Source organism: Amblyraja radiata, chromosome 12, assembly GCF_010909765.2.
Source record: "Amblyraja radiata isolate CabotCenter1 chromosome 12, sAmbRad1.1.pri, whole genome shotgun sequence".
In the NCBI taxonomy this organism is placed as follows: Eukaryota; Metazoa; Chordata; class Chondrichthyes; order Rajiformes; family Rajidae; genus Amblyraja; species Amblyraja radiata.
The window spans coordinates 11,955,662-11,974,219 of NC_045967.1; the positions used below are offsets into that span (position 1 = coordinate 11,955,662).

Here is an 18,558-nt window from a genome sequence, read left to right on the forward strand (position 1 = left end):
AGCATCATGTTTGGCATGGATGTTGTGGGCCGAAGGGCCACTGCTGCACTGTTCTGCGTTCTCAGACATTACCACTGAACTTGCATTTATAAAGGTGGCAGGATATTCCCTGGAACCTGGATAATCACTGATGTGGTGTTGGGATCCTGGGAGCCAACTTATGGCCTGGAAAATCCCAGGGGCAGTTATGCATCAGCTCATTGAATATTGATGCTGCCTGAGGGACAAATTTAGCCAGGATATTGGGAAAAGCCCTGTCTCTTCAGCATTTGCACTGCGAGCCTTGTAGTGACTATCACAATGTTTAAGAAACATTCAGATATGGATAGGACAGGTTTAGGGAGATATGGGCCAAATGCAAGCAGGTGGAACTGGTGCAGATGGGACATGTTGGTCGGCAAGTTGGGCTGAAGGGCCTGTTTCCATGCTGTATAACTATGATTTTTGAGAAAAATGTCTCTTTTTTTTCTCTGACAGGCTAAGTCATATTCTGGGTCTCCCTCTTGTCACAGAAAGTAATTTTAAGGCTTTGGGAAACATTCTCCGACTAATATAGTCAACACTGAACCATTAAATAAAGCAGTTGGCAGAAGCTGGAAGGGAATGCTTAAAATCAAAAGTGTATGTTCAAAATGGTCCCAGAGGATCTTAGATAGGTTTAAAATGAAGCAGCCAAAGAAAATATCTATCACATAATCTCTTTAAAGGAAAATCGAGCTATGTTAGGCAACTTAATTTAAAGCCATTGATATGATTACCTCTGAAGAAGAGTCTCGACCCGAAACGTCACCTATTCCTTTTCTCCAGAGATGCTGCCTGACTCGCTGAGTTACTCCAGCATTTTGTGTCGATCTTCCATACGATTGAGAAATTGTCATTGATATACTCTGTTTGACTAAACATTGAGAATAAAAACAGGGGTAACTTTGCAGGGTAGCAGAGTAGCAGAGTTGCTGCCTTACAGTGCCAGAGACCCGGGATCGATCGTGACTATGGGTGCTGTCTTGTATGGAGTTTATACGTTCTCCCTGTGATGGTGTGTGTATTCTCCAGACGCTCCTGTTTCCTCCCACAATCCAAAGACATGCAGGTTTTGCAGGTTAATTGGCTTCTGTAAAAACTGTAAACTGTCCCTAGTGTGTGGGATAGTGCCGGGGTATGGGATAATTGCTGGGGTGGGAGATTGCAACCTGCACATGGTCCGCCCTGTTTCGACGAATGCAAGCAACCCGGTGTGCACAATCAAATAAGATCAAATAGAACAAGTTGTCCTACAACTTTAGGCTGTGCACGCCATACGCAAGAAGAAGAAGAAGGATAATTGCTGGTCGGCATGGACTCGGTGGGCCGAAGGGCCTGTTATCTCTAAAGTAAACTAATTTGCAGCGGCAAGGTGAAACAGAATGGATGGTTTCGTTGAAACTAGCCAATTACAGTTTTGGAGTGATTAAAATAACAGTTCTCTGTGAAAACCTCACAAAAGCTAGCGTGTTGTTCAAGTCTGGTCCAAGTAGTGAAAGTATAAACTCAGCCAAGAATTTATCGAGTTTGCTGCCATCAGCAAAAGGGATGAGAGTGTTTCAACACTTTTTAAAAAAAAAAGCTGGTGTAAGGAGGATTTGGTTGCCATAGTAACATCTAAAACAAATGAATGCAGACTTTTTGGAAGCAAGGATTGTACGCCGAATGGAACCTTGCTTTCTTTGCCCGACGAGTCTTCAGTTTGACCTGGTGACTGTAACATTTGTTATGTTAATTCCACACACATGTGCCAGGGCTAAGTGGCGTGCAAGATGCATCCTTTGACTGCCTTTGTGAAAGAAATGTCCAGTGATCTGTTGCCACGGCCTAAGTTGCTGATCCAAAGAAGAGACTTTGTCAGACTAAAATGGCAGGCCACGTGAACGGTGCACTGACACTGCATACCAGAGAGCTGAGTCGCTTGCCTGGCAGGCCAACTGATCAAGCCTGTGTCGGAAGGAACTGCTGATTCTGGTTTAAACCGATGATCGACACAAAAAGGTGGAGTAACTCAGCGGGTCAGGCAGCATCTCTGGAGAAAAGGAATAGGTGACGTTTCGGGTCGAGACCCTTCTTCAGACTGAGAGTCAGGGGGGAAAGGAAAGGAGAAATGTAGACGGTGCAGAGAACTGATGAGTGGAAGATATGCAAAAAGCAACGAGGATCAAGGAAAGGTGGAGCCCACAATGGTCCATTGTTGATTGTGGGGTAGGTGATGACGAATTATACAGACCGAGAAACTCATCAGGACGACAATGAAACTAGTACAGCGACTAGGGTGGGGGAGGGGGCGGAGAGAGAGGGGATGCAAGGGCTACGAAGTTAGAGAAATCAGTTTGAGATTGTGCTGTTTGTGCATCAGGCCCCGACAGATTGTGGACAGTGTGATCTCTCTTCACACCAGGGGATTGTTACTGTGTCCATGGAGTACTGAGCCTCCTCAGTATTGTCCTCCTCTGATGGGCATAAATACAGGGAAAGGGGTATTTTAAAATCTGTGTTGTAAGCACTTTCTCACCGGGCCAGGTCATTTCATTTGTAGACTGGGATATTCTGGAGGATTAAGGGGCAGTAAACCAACGTGTAATAAATCTTATAAAGCGACGTAAACAGTGGAACATAGTGTGTGGAACATAGAACAGGAGATGTTCTTTAGCCCACAAAGTCCATGCCAAACATGATGCCAAGATCATGTAATCTCATCAGCCTGCAGGTTCACTCATATTGTCGTAGAAGATAGAACTGTACATCACAGGAACATGCTCTTCAGCCCATAAAGTCCATGCCAAACGCGATGCCAAGTTAAATGAATCTCCTTTGCCTGCTAGTGATCCCTATCCATCCATTCCCTGCATAATGTTCAGGAAGGAACTGCAGATGCTGGAAAATTCGAAGGTAGACAAAAGCAACGATCCTATAGCGAGCAAGATGGTCCACTCGACGAAAAGGACGTAGTACGGTCATGGGCAGATTCATGTGTAATTTAAGGCCCCATTTCCGTAACTGGCTTCCGTCTCCGCACCAAAGATCCCATAGGATAATAGTGCGGAGGCGGAAGCCGGTTACGGAAACATCCTCGTAAAAATATAAGTTATTTGGTAAAAAATCATCTCCTCATTATCAGAATTTTAATTTGTTGACACAAACTGTTCCCCTGCAACGTTGATTACACTGCGGGTCGGGTCGAGTCCGGTTACGGAAATGGATGAAAAAAAGGCCCACGTTCCGTTCCGTTCCGTTGCGTACTACACGTCAGCCCATTGCATTTAGCAGGAGTGGTCTATCTTGCTCCGCTATAGGATCTTTGGACAAAAGTGCTGGAGAAACTCAGCGGGTGCGGCAGCATCTAGGGAGCGAAGGAAATAGGCAACATTTCGGGCCGAAACATCAGAAGGATGCTGCCTCACCCGCTGAGTTTCTCCACCACTTTTGTCTACATTCCCTGCATAATCCATGTGCATATAATAATTATAATAATGGATGGGATTTATATAGCGCCTTTCTAATACTCAAGGCGCTTTACATCGCATTATTCATTCACTCCTCAGTCACACTCGGTGGTGGTAAGCTACTTCTGTAGCCACAGCTGCCCTGGGGCAGACTGACGGAAGCGTAGCTGCCAATCTGCGCCTACGGCTCCTCCTCCGACCACCACCAATCACTCACACACATTCACACACATTCACACACAGGCAAAGGTGGGTGAAGTGTCTTGCCCAAGGACACAACGACAGTATGCACTCCAAGCGGGATTCGAACCAGCTACCTCCCGGTTGCCAGCCGAACACTTAGCCCATTGTGCCATCTGTCATCTATCTAAACATCTCTTATACACCACTATTGTATCGACTTCCACCACCATCTCTGGCACCACGTTCCAGTTCCAGGCACCCATCACTCTCTGTGTAAAATAGAAACTTGCCCCGCACATCATCTGCAAACGTTGCCCCTCTCAACTTGAAGCGATGCCCTCTAGTATTTGATTGAGAGAGGTGGAAGCATTTAAAGAACAATTGTGCGTGGCAATGAGAATGACGTTGGGACGTTGTTGGATGGGGGGGACGGGACGGGACGGGACACCCGGGCGGACAGTTTCACCCGTCTCCTTTGTGGTCAGTTTACTGCTCCATGATGTGGATTCCCAGCCTTGGCTGTGAAAGGAGGAAATGTGACTACAATCCCACAGGAAGGTATTGTTCATGATCGGGAATGTCGTCTCCACACTGTACAGCTTTAGCCGCTGGTTACTCAGTGCTGATGAAGGGCCTGAAAGAAGCTTCCCCCAACCCTGCTCGGAAAGACCAAGTGACAGGCAGAGGAGACTGTGGGGAAGACGGCTTTGCCTTCTCAAGGGCAGGAGCACTGATAAATGACTCGATAGTCTATAACATATATTAGTTGGTCTCATATTTCTGGTCCACCCATTTCTTGCAGTCAGAGTCAACTGCACTATTACATTCGCTATTTTTAAATGCTGCTATAAATGCTATTTATAAATGGAGTTTTGAAGGATGAGAGGGAATCTTATTGAAACATATAAGATTGTTAAGGGTTTGGACACGCTAGAGGCAGGAAACATGTTCCCGATGTTGGGGGAGTCCAGAACCAGGGGCCACAGTTTAAGAATAAGGAGTAAGCCATTTAGAACGGAGACAAGGAAACACTTTTTCTCACAGAGAGTTGTGAGTCTGTGGAATTCTCTGCCTCAGAGGGTGGTGGAGGCAGGTTCTCTGGATGCTTTCAATAGAGAGCTAGATAGGCCTCTTAAAAATAGCAGAGTCAGGGGATATGGGGAGAAGGCAGGAACGGGGTACTGATTGGGGATGATCAGCCATGATCACATTGAATGGCGGTGCTGGCTCGAAGGGCCGAATGGCCTTCTCCTGCACCTATTGTCTATTGTCTATTTTTAAATGTTGGTTCTTCTCAACTCTAAATCTTGGGTTTTTGATTGGCACTATCGTGCCCACCCCCCCCATATCCCCTGCCACCCATATCCCCTGCCACCCATATCCCCTACCACCCATAATCCCCTGCCACCCATATCCCCTGCCACCCATATCCCCTGCCACCCACATCCCCTGCCACCCATATCCCCTGCCACCCATATCCCACCCTCTGGCTTTACATTTCACTCCACTTCTTTCTGTATCTAACATCCTTTTTCCTCCTTATCATCTCTAGCCTTTATCCACCCATCTGCCAAACAATGCCTCCCACCTGTATCCACCTATCACTCAGCCTGGCTATGTTCTGTCCCCACCTCTTTTCCAGCTTCCCCCCCCCCCCCCCCTCCGATAATCAGTCTGCAGAGCGGACTGGACCCGAAACGTCGCTTTTCCATATTCTCCACAGAGGGTGTTAGACGCTCTGAGTTACTCCAACACTTTGTGCTTTTTTTTGTTATAAACCAGCATCTGCAGTGGCGTGACGGTAGACTTGCTGCCCTACAGTGCCAGAGAGCTCGGGTTCAATCCCGACCATGGGCGCTGTCTGTACAGACTTTTTACGTTCTCCCTGTGACCATGTGGGGTTTCTCCGGCTGCTCCGGTTTCCCCCAATATTCCAAAAACCTGTAGGTTAATTGGCCTCTGTAAATTGCCTCTAGTGTGTACAATTCACAAGGAAACAGGCCCTTTGGCCCACCAAGTCTGTGCTGACCATCGATCACCCGTTTACAGACTATTTCTATGTTATCCCACTCTCTCATCCACTCCCTGCATGCTAGGGGCAATTCATGCTAAATGTATGCCATAAAGTCATGGACATACAGCACAGAAACAGGCCCTTCGGCCCAACTAGTTCATGCCGACCAGGTTTTATAACTGAGCTGGTCTCATTTCCCTGCATTCGGCCCATATCCCCCTAAACCTTTCATATCCATTCACCTGTCTAATGCATTTTAAACATCGCCACCATACTTGTCTCTCCAGCTTCATTTGGCAGCTCGTTCTGTATCTGCACCACCCCCTGTGTGAAGAAATTGCCCATCTAGACTCTTGAATCCTTTCCCTCCCCCCTTAAATGTAGCGTTCTTGACTCCTCTACGCTGAAAAACAGGTCATCCGACTTGCCTATGTCTCTCGTGATTTTGTAAACCTCTATGAAGTCACCCCTCAGTCTCCTGCGCTCCAGGGAAATAAGTTGCAAGGTATCTAACCTCCCTAATTACAATTCAAGCCCACAGTCCTGGTGACGTCAAGAGTGCTTTAATTGTCATATGTCCCAGAGAGAACAATGAAATTCTTACTAGCAGCAGCACAACACAATATGTAAACAGAGTGTTTAAGAAGGAACTGCAGATGCTGGGAAATCGAAGGTACACAAAAATGCTGGAGAAACTCAGCGGGTGCAGCAGCATCTATGGAGCGAAGGAAATAGGCAACGTTTCGGGTCGAAACCCTTCTTCAGACTCACATGTAAACAGAGTACTCTGTAAACAATGTTATAATGATATAAAGGGTTCAGTGTATGTGTAGGCACATCTACATACATGCACATCAAAACAAACAATAATAGTGCAAAAAAAAACACCTGGTGAAATGGGAAATTGTGTTTTTGGAGAAAATAAGTTTTTCTTAAATTATTAACCAGATAAAAATCAGCTCATTGTGTAAGCTATCCATATTGCCGCTGATCATAATGTATCATGAAAGCCAAAGTTATTGAAGCAAAACCCTATACAATTAAAATGCCAATAACCACAAGAAGAAATTGTGAAGATCAAGTCTAGTCTGCAAGTGCAACATAAAGGATGTTGTCGTTGGTATTCTGTCATTCCACACAGTGGAAACTGGTTCTCACTTTAATACAGCATAGAAACATACCCTTGGCCCATCGATACCATGCCGACCATCGATCGCACATTCACACCACCACAATGTTATCCCACATTCTCATCCACTCTCTGCACACTAGGGGCCATTTAGAGAGGGCCAATTAACCTACAAACCCACACGTCTTTGGGATGTGGGAGGAAACCCACCCGGGCACGGGGAGAACCGTGCAAACTCCGTACGGACAGCACCCGTGGTCAGGATCGAACCCGGGTCTCTGGTGCTGTAAGGCAGCAACTCTACCACTGCGCCACTGTGCCACCCTCCTAGCGAGGGCCACTCTTCTCTGAGATCACGTTGAGTTGCAACTCTGCGTTCAGATCTGCTGAGGTGACAGTGGAGGTGGTTCCCGGCTTAAGTAAGTGTTCCTTACCTGAGAACTCTCCACAAACTGAATTTTCTGTGAGCAATTTCTCAATTTAAACAATTTGGAACAAACAATTTCTCCCAAAATTGAAGCTAATGACTACACTTTGCGATTTTGCAATTTTGGGAGAAATTGTTTGTTTCCGGCTCACAGAAAATTCAGTTTGTGGAGAGTTCTCAGGTAAGGAACACTTACTTAAGCCGGGAACCACCCTTGGACACTGAGTAGTCTGGCGAACACTGGTGTATATGTTAGCAGTTGTTCCCAGCAAATGAACTGTGGCAAATGTTTGCCCAGATGCAGGCCAGGAGACGTGAATGAAGAATCTGACCTGCCTAAAGGCACGAAGCAACGATCTTCAGTTTAATAAAGGAAAGTGCACAATAATGGGAGATGGCTGGTAGTTTGTAACGTTTGATGTTACCTGAGGGAGAGTTTGGGAGAAGGTTTTATCTGTGAGCGATCGCTGTGGTGTTTCCTGGTGAAGAGGTGCGAGTATTACACCTGAGAGAATTGAGTCTGAAAGAATTTGTGGGAAGTCAGATTTTCATAAGTCGGGTCTACGTCAAGTCGGGTCAGGTCCAAGTGGCCGGCAGTACACGGTCTTAGCGGTGATCATGTAAATAACGTCAGATTGCAAGGTTTAAGTCAAGAGTGTTTCATTGTCATATGTCCCAAAATGGATCGATTACATTCCTACATGCAGCAAATGTACACAAGGTAGACACAAAATACTGGAGTAACTCAGCGGGTGAGGCAGCATCTCAGGAGAGAAGGAATGGGTGACGTCTCCTGAGATGCTGGCTCACCCGCTAAGTTACTCCAGCATTTTGTGTCCACCTTCAATTTAAACCAGCATCTGCAGCTCTTTCTTACACATATGTAAACATGGTACTCTGGAAGCACCATACTAAACAGCAAAATAGTTATTGGACTTTTTTGTTGTTAAGATTTATTTTGTGTCTGTATGTATGTGTGTGTATGTATATATGTGTATGTATATGTGTGTGTGTATGTATGTGTGTATGTATATATGTAAGTGGCGTGATCTATCTATGTGTTGTATGTCTCTCTTTATTGTATATATCTATATCTTCTATATATATCTATAGATTATATCTCTCTCATATGTCGTGTCTCTCTCATCTGTGTGGTGTGTGGTGTGTCTCGCTCTGTGGTGATGTCCTGTACTATCTACTCTCATCTGTGGTGTCTCCATCTGTGATGTTTTTATGTCTCTCTCTCTCTGTGTGTGTGTCTTCTTTGTGTGTGTGTATTTGTTGTGTATATCTGGTGTGTTAACACTGGTGTGTGTGCACAGTAATCCAGTAAATGTTATGTGTGGTGTGTGTTATTACATATATGTAGGTGTGTATGTATATATATATATGTGTGTGTGTATATATATGTGTGTGTGTATGTGTGTATATATGTGTGTGTATGTGTGTGTATATATGTGTGTGTGTGCACAGTATACAGTATATATGTATATGTGTGCATGTGTGTGTATACATATGTGTTTGTGTGTATATACTGTGTATATATTTAGTGGTTGTAGTATTTAATAACCTGATGGTTGGGAAGTAGCTGTTGCTGAAGCTGAACGTTACAATTTTCAGGCTCCTGTATCTTTTTCCCGATGGCAGGATTGAAATGAGAGAGTGGCCAGGGTGGTGTGGGTCTCTGATGATGCTGGCTGCCTTTATGAGGCAGCGACTCCTGTAGGTCCCTTCGATGAAGGGGAGGTCAGTACCCGCGATGGACTGGGCAGTGTTCACCTGAAGCTCTCTTCCAAAACCACCAGCGAAGCTCACAGCAGAGAAGATAGTCATGCAGATAATTGAGTCTGAACCAATTTCCTTCTTCGAGCAATCCAAAACTAATCTCAGCTTTTGCATCGTCCTCCAAAAAAAGATGATCTAGCCTTCCCTGTAAAAGATGGGATGGTCCTCACCTTGGCAACTCTAACGTGTGCTGACAGATCTCTCTGCAGCCTGCAGTCTCACCTTGTTCTCCACTTTATCAGCTTCCTAGCCAAAAATTGACTGATTTTGAGGTTCAGTTAAATATGACCCATCTTAATACCGTTTCTGCAGCGTTGTACTTAATATCAAGACTCTGGGTGCAAATCATTTAATGGGTCTGTACGCAGAACACAGAACAGTCCAGCGCAGGAACAGGCCATTCAGCCCACAATGTCTGTGTTGAACATAATGCCAAGATAAACGAATCTCTTGTGCCAGCATGTCCTCCATATCCCTCCATTCCCTGCACATCCATGTGGCTAACTAAAAGCCTCTTAAATGCCACTATCTTACCTGCCTCTACCACCACCCCTGACAGCACGTTCCAGGTACTCATCCTCTAACCCCGCACATCTTCTTTAAACTTTGTCCTTCCAGAATTATAACTATGCCCTCTAGCCTTTGACATCTCCATTCTGGGAAGAAAAGTTCAGACCGTCTACCTACCTATTAATATCATAATTTTATATACTTCTGTCAGGTTTTCCTTCAACCTCCATTCTGGAGAAACAATCCGCGTTTGTCCACTTTTGACTCAAAATAAAGGACCTGCTTGGTTCAGAGATACAGCGCAGAAATAGGCCCTTCGGCCCACCGAGTCCACCCGATCCCATTACACTCGCCCTATCCTACACGCCAGGGACAAGTTACAACCTTTACCGAAGCCAATTAACCTACAAACCTGTACGTCTTTAGAGTGTGGGAGGAGAAAGGGAGCAACTGGGGAAAAACCTAGGCGGTCACAGGGAGAACGTACAAACCTTGTGCTGACAGCACCCGTAGTCAGGATCACAATCTGGCTCTGTAAGGCAGCAACTCTACCACTGCACCACCATGCCGCCCTATTTGAAAACTTTGCATTTGAATTTATTTATTGAATGTTTAAAGTAGTCCTTCCCTGAATTGTATGTCCATGCATTCATATCGTCCATAATCTGTAAGAAGAATGAATCCTGTCGACCCATTAGTTTGTATGGATGGAGCTGTGAGGTATTGCTTTGACTGTGTTGTGCAATTGTTGTCATCCTCGGCTGACCCATCTTCAATTCTATCCTTTTCTTCTTTCCAGCTGCAAGGATCCATAAAGAGGAAGTTGGAAAGCAATGGTTCCCCTGCCAACCACGACAAGATCAGTGATCTCTCTGACACTGCCTTCTCGGGGGAGGTGAAGCGGATTTGCTTGGATGATGTTAGTCTCTCGATGGGTCAGAGCGAGGCGTCTAATGTCCTCCGCGCCGACGTGCACAGTTCCTCGCTGCCGATCGCCCACCGGAGCCAGGCCCTGCAGAACCCTGGCGCCATGGGTTGTGTGACTCCGGCAGCCAACGCCGGCCTCCTAGGCGGTAACCAAGCCAACGGCAGCAACCTCGGCTCGCAGTTCGCCGTGACGTCCAACTCCGACATGAAGCCCAACGTCGGGGACGGGCACAACATGTTCTTTGACTCCAAGGCGGCCAGCAATATAACCATGGATCCCGACTTGGTGGACCTCCTGGAGGAGTTGACCAACATACCCAACTCCCCGTTAAACGAGCTTGACATCTTGAACCCCAGGAGCGACCCCCTGAACCTGGGCCTGGTGGGGTCAAACCAGAGCACCGCCCGGAAGTCATCGCCGCATACGGCCTCGCACTTGGACAACTCCATACCCAGCCGGGAGTTTTCTCCCAACTACAACCAGGCTCCCGCGGGCTCCCCGCAGAGGAGGCCGCCCTCTGCCGGCACGGCCTACCCCCTGTCGGCTCCGCCCAACGCCATGCCATTGCCAATGTCCTCGGCCTCTCAGAGCCAGGGTCCGGGCCAGAGCCAGACACCGCTGCTGACGGGAACCAATGGCAACAGGGTCGGGGCCAACTGGCACGAGCTCTCGCATGCCCAGCAGCTGAAGAAGATCGCGGCGAGCCAACACCAGCGCGCCGTCTCGCAGCAGTCTCACCCGCAGCAGGGGCAGGGTGCAAGCTGGCCTTCGGTACCCTCCTCCGGGCCCTCTCCTCCATACCAGGCCGACAAACTGCCCAGCCCCTCGCTCCACCAGCAACCCTTCAGCCCACCCAGCGGCATCCTGCCCAGCCTCCCTCCCTCCAGTAACCCAGCCAGCACCATGCAGAGCTACCTGTACAATAAGGTGCCCTCCAACCAGCCTGCCCGCATTGCCATGTTGCAGCAGCAGCAGCAGCAGCAGCAGCAGCAGCAGCAACAGCAACAGCAGCAGCAGCAGCAGCAGCAGCAACAGCAGCAGCAGCAGCAACAGCAACAGCAGCAGCAGCAGCAGCAGCAACAGCAGCAGCAGCAGCAGAGCGGCCTGAGCCAGGGACAAGGGGCCGTGACCGAGAGCACCCTGTCCTCCGAGCAGCTCTCCTTCAGCAACACCAAGCCGCTCTCCCACTTCGACCCCGACCTGGCCCCGCACAAGATGGCTTCCGTAGCCAGCGCTCAGAGCCAACCCGGCGTGGTGCATTACATGCACCAAGCTCCTGCAGCCGTGCAGCAGCCTCCGCAGCCCGGCTCCACCCAGCAGCTGCAGTTCCGCAACAAGTTCCGCATGCAACAGCTGAGGCTGCAGGGCAGCGTGCCACATTCACCGGTAAGACAATGACAGAATTGCATGCTACGGGTGAACTGTGAGTGCTGTTTGTATCTCTTGTAGCCATTCCAAGGATGCTTAGTTTAGTTTAGTTTAGTTTAGTTTACTTTGTTTAATTTAGTCTAGTTCAAGTTCAAGTTCAAGTGAGTTTATTGTCATGTGTCCCTGTATAGGACAATGAAATTCTTGCTTTGCTTAAGCACACAGACAATAGTAGGCATTTACTACAAGACAGATAAATGTGTCCATATACCATGATATAAATATATACACACATGAATAAATAAACTGGCAAAGTGCAAATAACAGAAAGTGGTTGCTAATAATCAGAGTTTTGTCCGAGCCAGGTTTAATAGCCTGATGGCTGAGGGGAAGTAGCTATTCCTGAACCTGGTTGTTGCAGTCTTCAGGCTCCTGTACCTTCTACCTGAAGGTAGCAGGGAGATGAGTGTGTGGCCAGGATGGTGTGGGTCTTTGATGATACTGCCAGCCTTTTTGAGGCAGCGACTGCGATAGTTTTGTTTATTACTGTCCGTGTACTGAGGTACAGTGAAAAGGTTTTTTTGGTTTCGAGTACAATTAAGCCTTCTACCTGTGTATGGCGTGCACAGCCTAAAGTTGTAGGCCAACTTGTTCTATTTGACCTTGTTTGTGCAAGATAATGTTCAGTAAAGTCCGATCAGAGATCGCCCGACAGCCTCCAATGAGGTAGATGGTAGGCTGGGACCGCTCTCTAGTTGGCTATAGGATGGTTTAGTTGCCCGATAACAACTGGGAAGAAACTGAATCTAGAAGCGTGCGTTTTCACACTTCTGTACCTCTTGCCTGTTGGGAGAGGGGAGCAGAGGGAGTGACTGGAGTGAGACTGGTCCTTGATTATACTGGTGGCCTTGCCGAGGCAGCGTGAAGTGTAGATGAGGTCAATGGGCGGGTGGTTGGCTTTTTTTAGCATGTAAAACTGAAATTCCTGGATTTGTAATACGAGCTCCTTGTTCAGGAAATAAAAACCTAGGGTAACGCTCCAGTACTGTGCAGGTTGTTGAACTGTAGGAGGAGCGACCTTTTGGATGAGAATTTAAAGTTAAGTCCAGTCAGCTCCCTTAGATGAGTGGAAAAGATCCTAGGGAACCATTTCAAAGGAGGACCAAAGGAGTTCTGGTTAATACATATCCCTCGTCCCTTGTCATTGGAACAGATTATCACATTACGGGTTGGGGAAACTTGCAAATGTGTTATTTGACTTCACTGACGGCACTTCAGAGTTATGTAACCAGCTGTAATCAGCTTTGGTGCCCTCTGATAGGCACTATGTAAATGCAACTCTGCACACGCAGTCGCCAATTTAAAATACAGTTGGAAAGATTAGAGCGCTTTAAACAAAAACTGGTTCATTACAACTTGAAAGTGCAGGGCAGTCGTGTACGTAGATAATGCCTTTCAAGAACTAATGGCTTTCAAGTAATAATGACGTGAGATGTCAGTCTGTAGGGTGGCGCGGTGACGCAGCGGTAGAGTTGCTGCTTTACCGCGCCAGCGACCCGGCTTCGATCCTGACCACGGGCGCTGTCTGTGTGGAGTTTGTCCGTTCTCCCTGTGACTGTGCGGGTTTTCTCCGGGTGCTCTAGTTTCCTCCCACACTCCAAAGACGAACAGATTTGCAGGTTAATTGGCTTTGGTAAAATTGTAAATTATCCCTCGAGTGTAGGATGGTGTTAGTGCACGAGGTGATCGCTGGTCGGTGCGGAGGACTCGGTGGGCGGAAGGAAGGGCCTGTTTCCGCGCTGTATCGCCAAAGTCTAAAGATATGCTTTAGCCTTTGACCGCCAAAATGTCTGATCCAAATTTCTGCTTTGTAAGCCAAATGATATAAGCAATTTCCTTCCTTTTCCAGCCGTCAGAAGGTGTGAATTTTGTTGTGAGCTTTCACCCCAGGTCAGGTTTCAGACATCACAGTGGCACCAACGATAGTACTTCTGTTCTAGCGCAAGATACCCGGGTTCGATCCTGACCTCGGGTGCTGCTGTACAGAGTTTGTACGTTCTCCCTGTGACTGTGTGGGTTTTCTCTGGGTGCTCTGGGTTCCTCCCACACTCCAAAGATGTGCAGGTTTGTAGGTTAATTGGCATCTATGAAAATTGTCCCTAGTGTGTGTAGGATAAAACTAGTGTATGGGTGATCGCTGGTCGGTGTGAATCCAATGGGCCAATGGTCCTGTTTTCACGCTGTATCTCTAAACTACACTTAACTAAACTGAGTTAATCACAAAACAACTGTGTTTCTATCCCTTTCCTGAGTGCTTAGGCTTACTGGCCTTTCATTTACATAGTTTTCTGCAAATCCATTTTAACTAAATGGCTTAAAGTTGTGCCAGAATGGAGAATGTGTAAGGAATTCTCCATTTCTTCCCACTTATAGTGGCACTGACTTTTACAAGACCACTTTGGGCTAATTTCTGGCAGAGATTTTTGGGCAGTTGAGTGTTAGTTTGCTCTGGGTTTCTAAAGAATTAAGTTGATTGAGCTGAAGAGAATATAGTAACGGCTTCGAGCAGTCTAAAGTGAATACACTATCGGAGGAGCAAGCAAACAGTAGGTCCTCTGATGTGTTTGAACAGTGAGCCTGTATAAGAAGGTCGTTAAAAGCTTGCAGAAAGAACTCTGCCTCTGTCTTGATTTGGAATCTGATTTGCTCATCTAGGAGACGACAATAGACCTTTAACCGTTTGGCTGACGGAGTTCCTCGAAATGTCTCCGTCAAAATAGGCAGCATTGTTTTATGTAATTGAAATTCACAGACACTTGCCCCTTGATGAGGTTTACTGGTGCGTGAGGCGGCCTCAAAGAGCAGGTATCGGTGGTGGCAAGGATCTACCTAGGTTTATGTGCCTAATGCTGGCAAATGGGACTAGGTTAGATGGGGCATCTTGGTCAGCATGGACGAGTTGGGCAGAAGGGCCTGTTTCTGTGCTCTATGACAATGTGTAGAAAGGAACTGAAGCAGGGACGCGACCCAAAACTCCTTTTCTCCAGAGATGCTGCCCGACCCGCTGAGCTACTCCAGCATTTTGTGTCTGTTAACGAACTGCAGATGGTGGTTTATACCGAAGATAGGCACTTCTGTGGGTCAGGCAGCACCTTTGGAGAAAAAGGATGGGTGAAGTTTCGGGTTGAAAACCTTCTTCAGGCTGGGTTTCAGCAGTCTGACGAAGGGTTCCGATCCAAAACGTCACCTATTCCTTTTCTGCAGAGATGCTGCCTGACCCTCTTGAGTTGCTCCAGCACTTTGTGTCTATCTTCAACCATCTCCTCCGAACCTGATTCATCTGCCAAACAACCCCTCCTTACTTTGATCCAGCTATTACTTACCAACTCTTGCCCCATATTTTCCGCCCGCCTCTTTGTACCAGCTATTTCCTCTTAGTTTATAGCTCATTGATGCAGCATAGAAACAGGCCCTTCGGCCCACCGAGCCCATGCTGACCATCAGTCTGCTGCCACAGATTAAATGCAATCTCCCATAAGCAGCAATGAACTGATTGAAACTTACCGAATAGTGAAAGGCCTGGATAGAGTGAATGTGGAGAGGAGATTTCCACTAGCGGGAGAGTCCAGGACCAGGGAAATGAGATGAGGAGGACTTTCTTTAGTCAGAGGGTGGTGAATCTGTGGAATTCATTGCCATAGACAGCTGTGGAGGCCAAGTCAATGGATATTTTTAAGGCAGATTCTTGATTCAAATGGATATCAGGGGTTATGGGGAGAAGGCAGGAGAATGGGATTGATGGGGAGAGATAGATCGGCCATGATTGAATGGCGGAGTGGACTTGCTGGGCCGAATGGCCTAATTCGGGTCTTAGAAGTGATGAACTTGTGAACAGAAGGGCCAGGAGCTCTTCCCAAGTGCAATGTAGATCCCAAGTGCGCTGTAGAGGGTACATGGGTTTTCTTCTCTCACCCCACCCCCAGCCCTTATGCTAAACTCTGGTGGGACAGCAAACTTCCTTGAGGGGGATGATTCTAGCAGGCCGGCAGAGAGGTCAAAGTTCACGGCGAGGCAGAGCTTTGAGGGCGAAGGTATGTGGAAGGCAGCCAGCTGGAGAGGGAACAAAACGGCATGAAATTCGATCTACATAGCAGGCTGTGGAAACACAGCCGGCAGCTGCTGTAAGGACCCTGCAACTCCCCCCGACCCACCCCCCCCCCCAGTGCGTGTTCTTGTTTGCTCCGCAAGTGGAAAGATGAGAGTTTTTATTTGAACCAAAAAATATATATATTCCGGTATAAGCGCTTTTTAATATGCGTGTGAGCTCTGTACTGCCAGAGTGTACGGCCTCCGGGTTTCAACCTACACGTTTATAAAGCAATGAGGTAATAAAGAGCTCTCTTTTTTTTATTAGCCGCAGAGACTGTGATGTCTGCCACTGTAGAAGCAGTGAGCTTATGTTCAAAATATTCTTGCTTCCTTTTAGGCTTTTAAGGAATGTGTAACTGTGTCGGGAATGTTTGAATTAAAAAGGAATTTATACTCCACCCTTTCCCACCCCCACCCCGCTTTCACCCCCCCCCCCCCCCTCCTCACCCCCTCACCCGCCCCTCCCAGTCTGATTTTTTTTATAATTGGGACATTTGAACTATGGAGGGGACTCAAATGTATTGGGAAGAGGCGGGAGGGGAGAAGGGGGGGGGGGGGGGTAGGGAGGGAGGGGAGACGGAGAAGGAGAGACAGTCAGACATACTGACAGACACAAAGAGAGGCAGGGAGACAGAGGGGAACATGGACAGACAAAGTGACAGAGACAGACAAACAGACAGAGACAGACAGACAGAGATAGAGAGACAGACAGAGAGACAGACAGGGAGGGAGAGAGAGAGAGATCAGGGAGAGACAGGGAGAGAAACAGATAGAGATAGACAGATCGGGGAGAGAGAGGGGGAGAGTGAGAGGAGGGAGAGAGAGAGAGAGAGCAAGCAAGAGGGAGAGAGACAGACAGACACAGAGAGGGAGAGACAGGGAGTAAAAGCTTAGGATTTGATTTCAAAGGGCCATGACAATGATAATGCCAGACTGGGCGATTTTGAGGGTGTATGCAGCTTCTGAACTGGAGCAGAGGCCCCTGGAGCTAATTGAGTGCCTTTGAATAAACGAATAAAGAATGATGAATCGGTGCTGTCTGAGCTGTGAGTCTCCAAGTTTGGCTCCCTTGTTTTTTCACTGATGTTTTAGCAGTGACTTGCTCCGTGGTCATTTTGCTTCTTCCCATGTGTAGCCGTGCTGCCCTCAGGCACTGCACTTATATCCCATGTATTTGTATTAATACAACTGCCACTCAATAGAGGGAGGGGGGGGGACTTTGTTGAACCTTTTGACTTAAGTAAAGCCTTGAATTTACCCATTTTCCAAAGGAAGGTTTTAAAATACACAACAGCTCTGCTTCAAGAATAATATCCTACTCTTCACCAGGAAAGGCCAGCATTAAAGAAAATCCTCAAATACTATTAGAAGTGAGTGTTGTGCATTCTGACATTGGTTTCTTCTTAATCTGTGGGACTAATCTTTGGAGCCAGTTTAGTTTAGATCTACAGCGTGGAAACAGGCCCTTCGGCCCACGTAATCCGTGCCGTCCAGCGATCCCTACACACCCAGCACAGCGCTACACTCTGGGGACAATTTACCATTTTTACCGAGGCCTATTAACCTGCAAACCTGCGCGTCGTTGGAGCGTGGGAGGAAACCGGAGCGCCCGGAGGAAGCCCACGGGGAGAACGTGCAAACTCCGTACAGACAGCACACCCGTAGTCGGGGTTGGAACCCGGGTCTCTGGCGCTGTGAGGCAGCAGTTCTATCGCTGCACCAGTGTGTTGGTACTTAAAAACTGATGGCTGCTAACTTGGTGATTTGTGGCACCTCACGACCAAGTAATCTTGTAGGGTGTCCCACGTAAAGTTGCCGGGGGGGGGGGAGGATGGAGGGGAGGGGGGCATTGGTAGCGGTGGGGGGCAGGCTTGGCTGTGGTGGAGGGAGATGCCTGAGGGGGGGGGGTCTGGTGAGGGGAGTTACTGATCGTTCTGCCTCCTAGCTCACGCTGCCTCCTGCTGTCTGACGCTGAACAAGTGAGATTGAAAACTGACATTTACTCAGCCACCTCTCACATTTCTTATCCCCTCTTCACTCTCATTCTATTTGCCGTCTCTCCCTCTCCTTTACTAATTAGTTTCTTATTTTCTCGCTTTCCCATTTTTCATTCATTTTCTCATTCTCGCACCCTCGCTTTTGTACTTTCCACCTCTCACTTCAAACCTCCTCTCGTCATTAGCTTCCCTCCCACCCCTCTCTTCATGCCCCCCCTCTCTCTCTCTCTCTCTCCTTTCTCCACTCCTCTCTTCCTGTCTCTTTGTCCTCATTCTCCTTTCATGCTCACACTCTCACACTCCTACCCTCTGGTTTGCTCTTTCTCATTCATTTTCCTCCCATTCTTTCACACTCATTCTCTTCCTCTTGTATCATTCTCTCTCACTCTCTATCTCTCCCACCTCTCCCTCTCTCTCTCTTGCACTCTCTCCCTATCTCCCTCTTTCTCATTCTCTCTTTCTTCCTCTCTTCTTTCTCTCTCTTTCCTGCTCTCTTTTTCTCTACCCCCTCCCCCTCCCTCTCCCCCCTCCCTCCCCCTCCCTCTCTCCCCTTCCTCTCTCCCCCTCCCTCTCCCCCTCTCCCCCCCCTTCTCTCCCC

General features: G+C 47.7%; 1 protein-coding gene across 1 annotated transcript in view; it reads left to right on the plus strand.

Moving 5' to 3' along the window:
* The window catches only part of LOC116978942 (mastermind-like protein 2), a 139,438-nt gene that overhangs the window by 61,993 nt on the left and 58,887 nt on the right, over positions 1–18,558 (plus strand). The window contains exon 2 of the mRNA XM_033030245.1: positions 10,318–11,832. Within this exon, the coding sequence (XP_032886136.1) occupies positions 10,318–11,832 (1,515 nt within the window). The remainder of the gene's footprint in view (positions 1–10,317; positions 11,833–18,558) is intronic.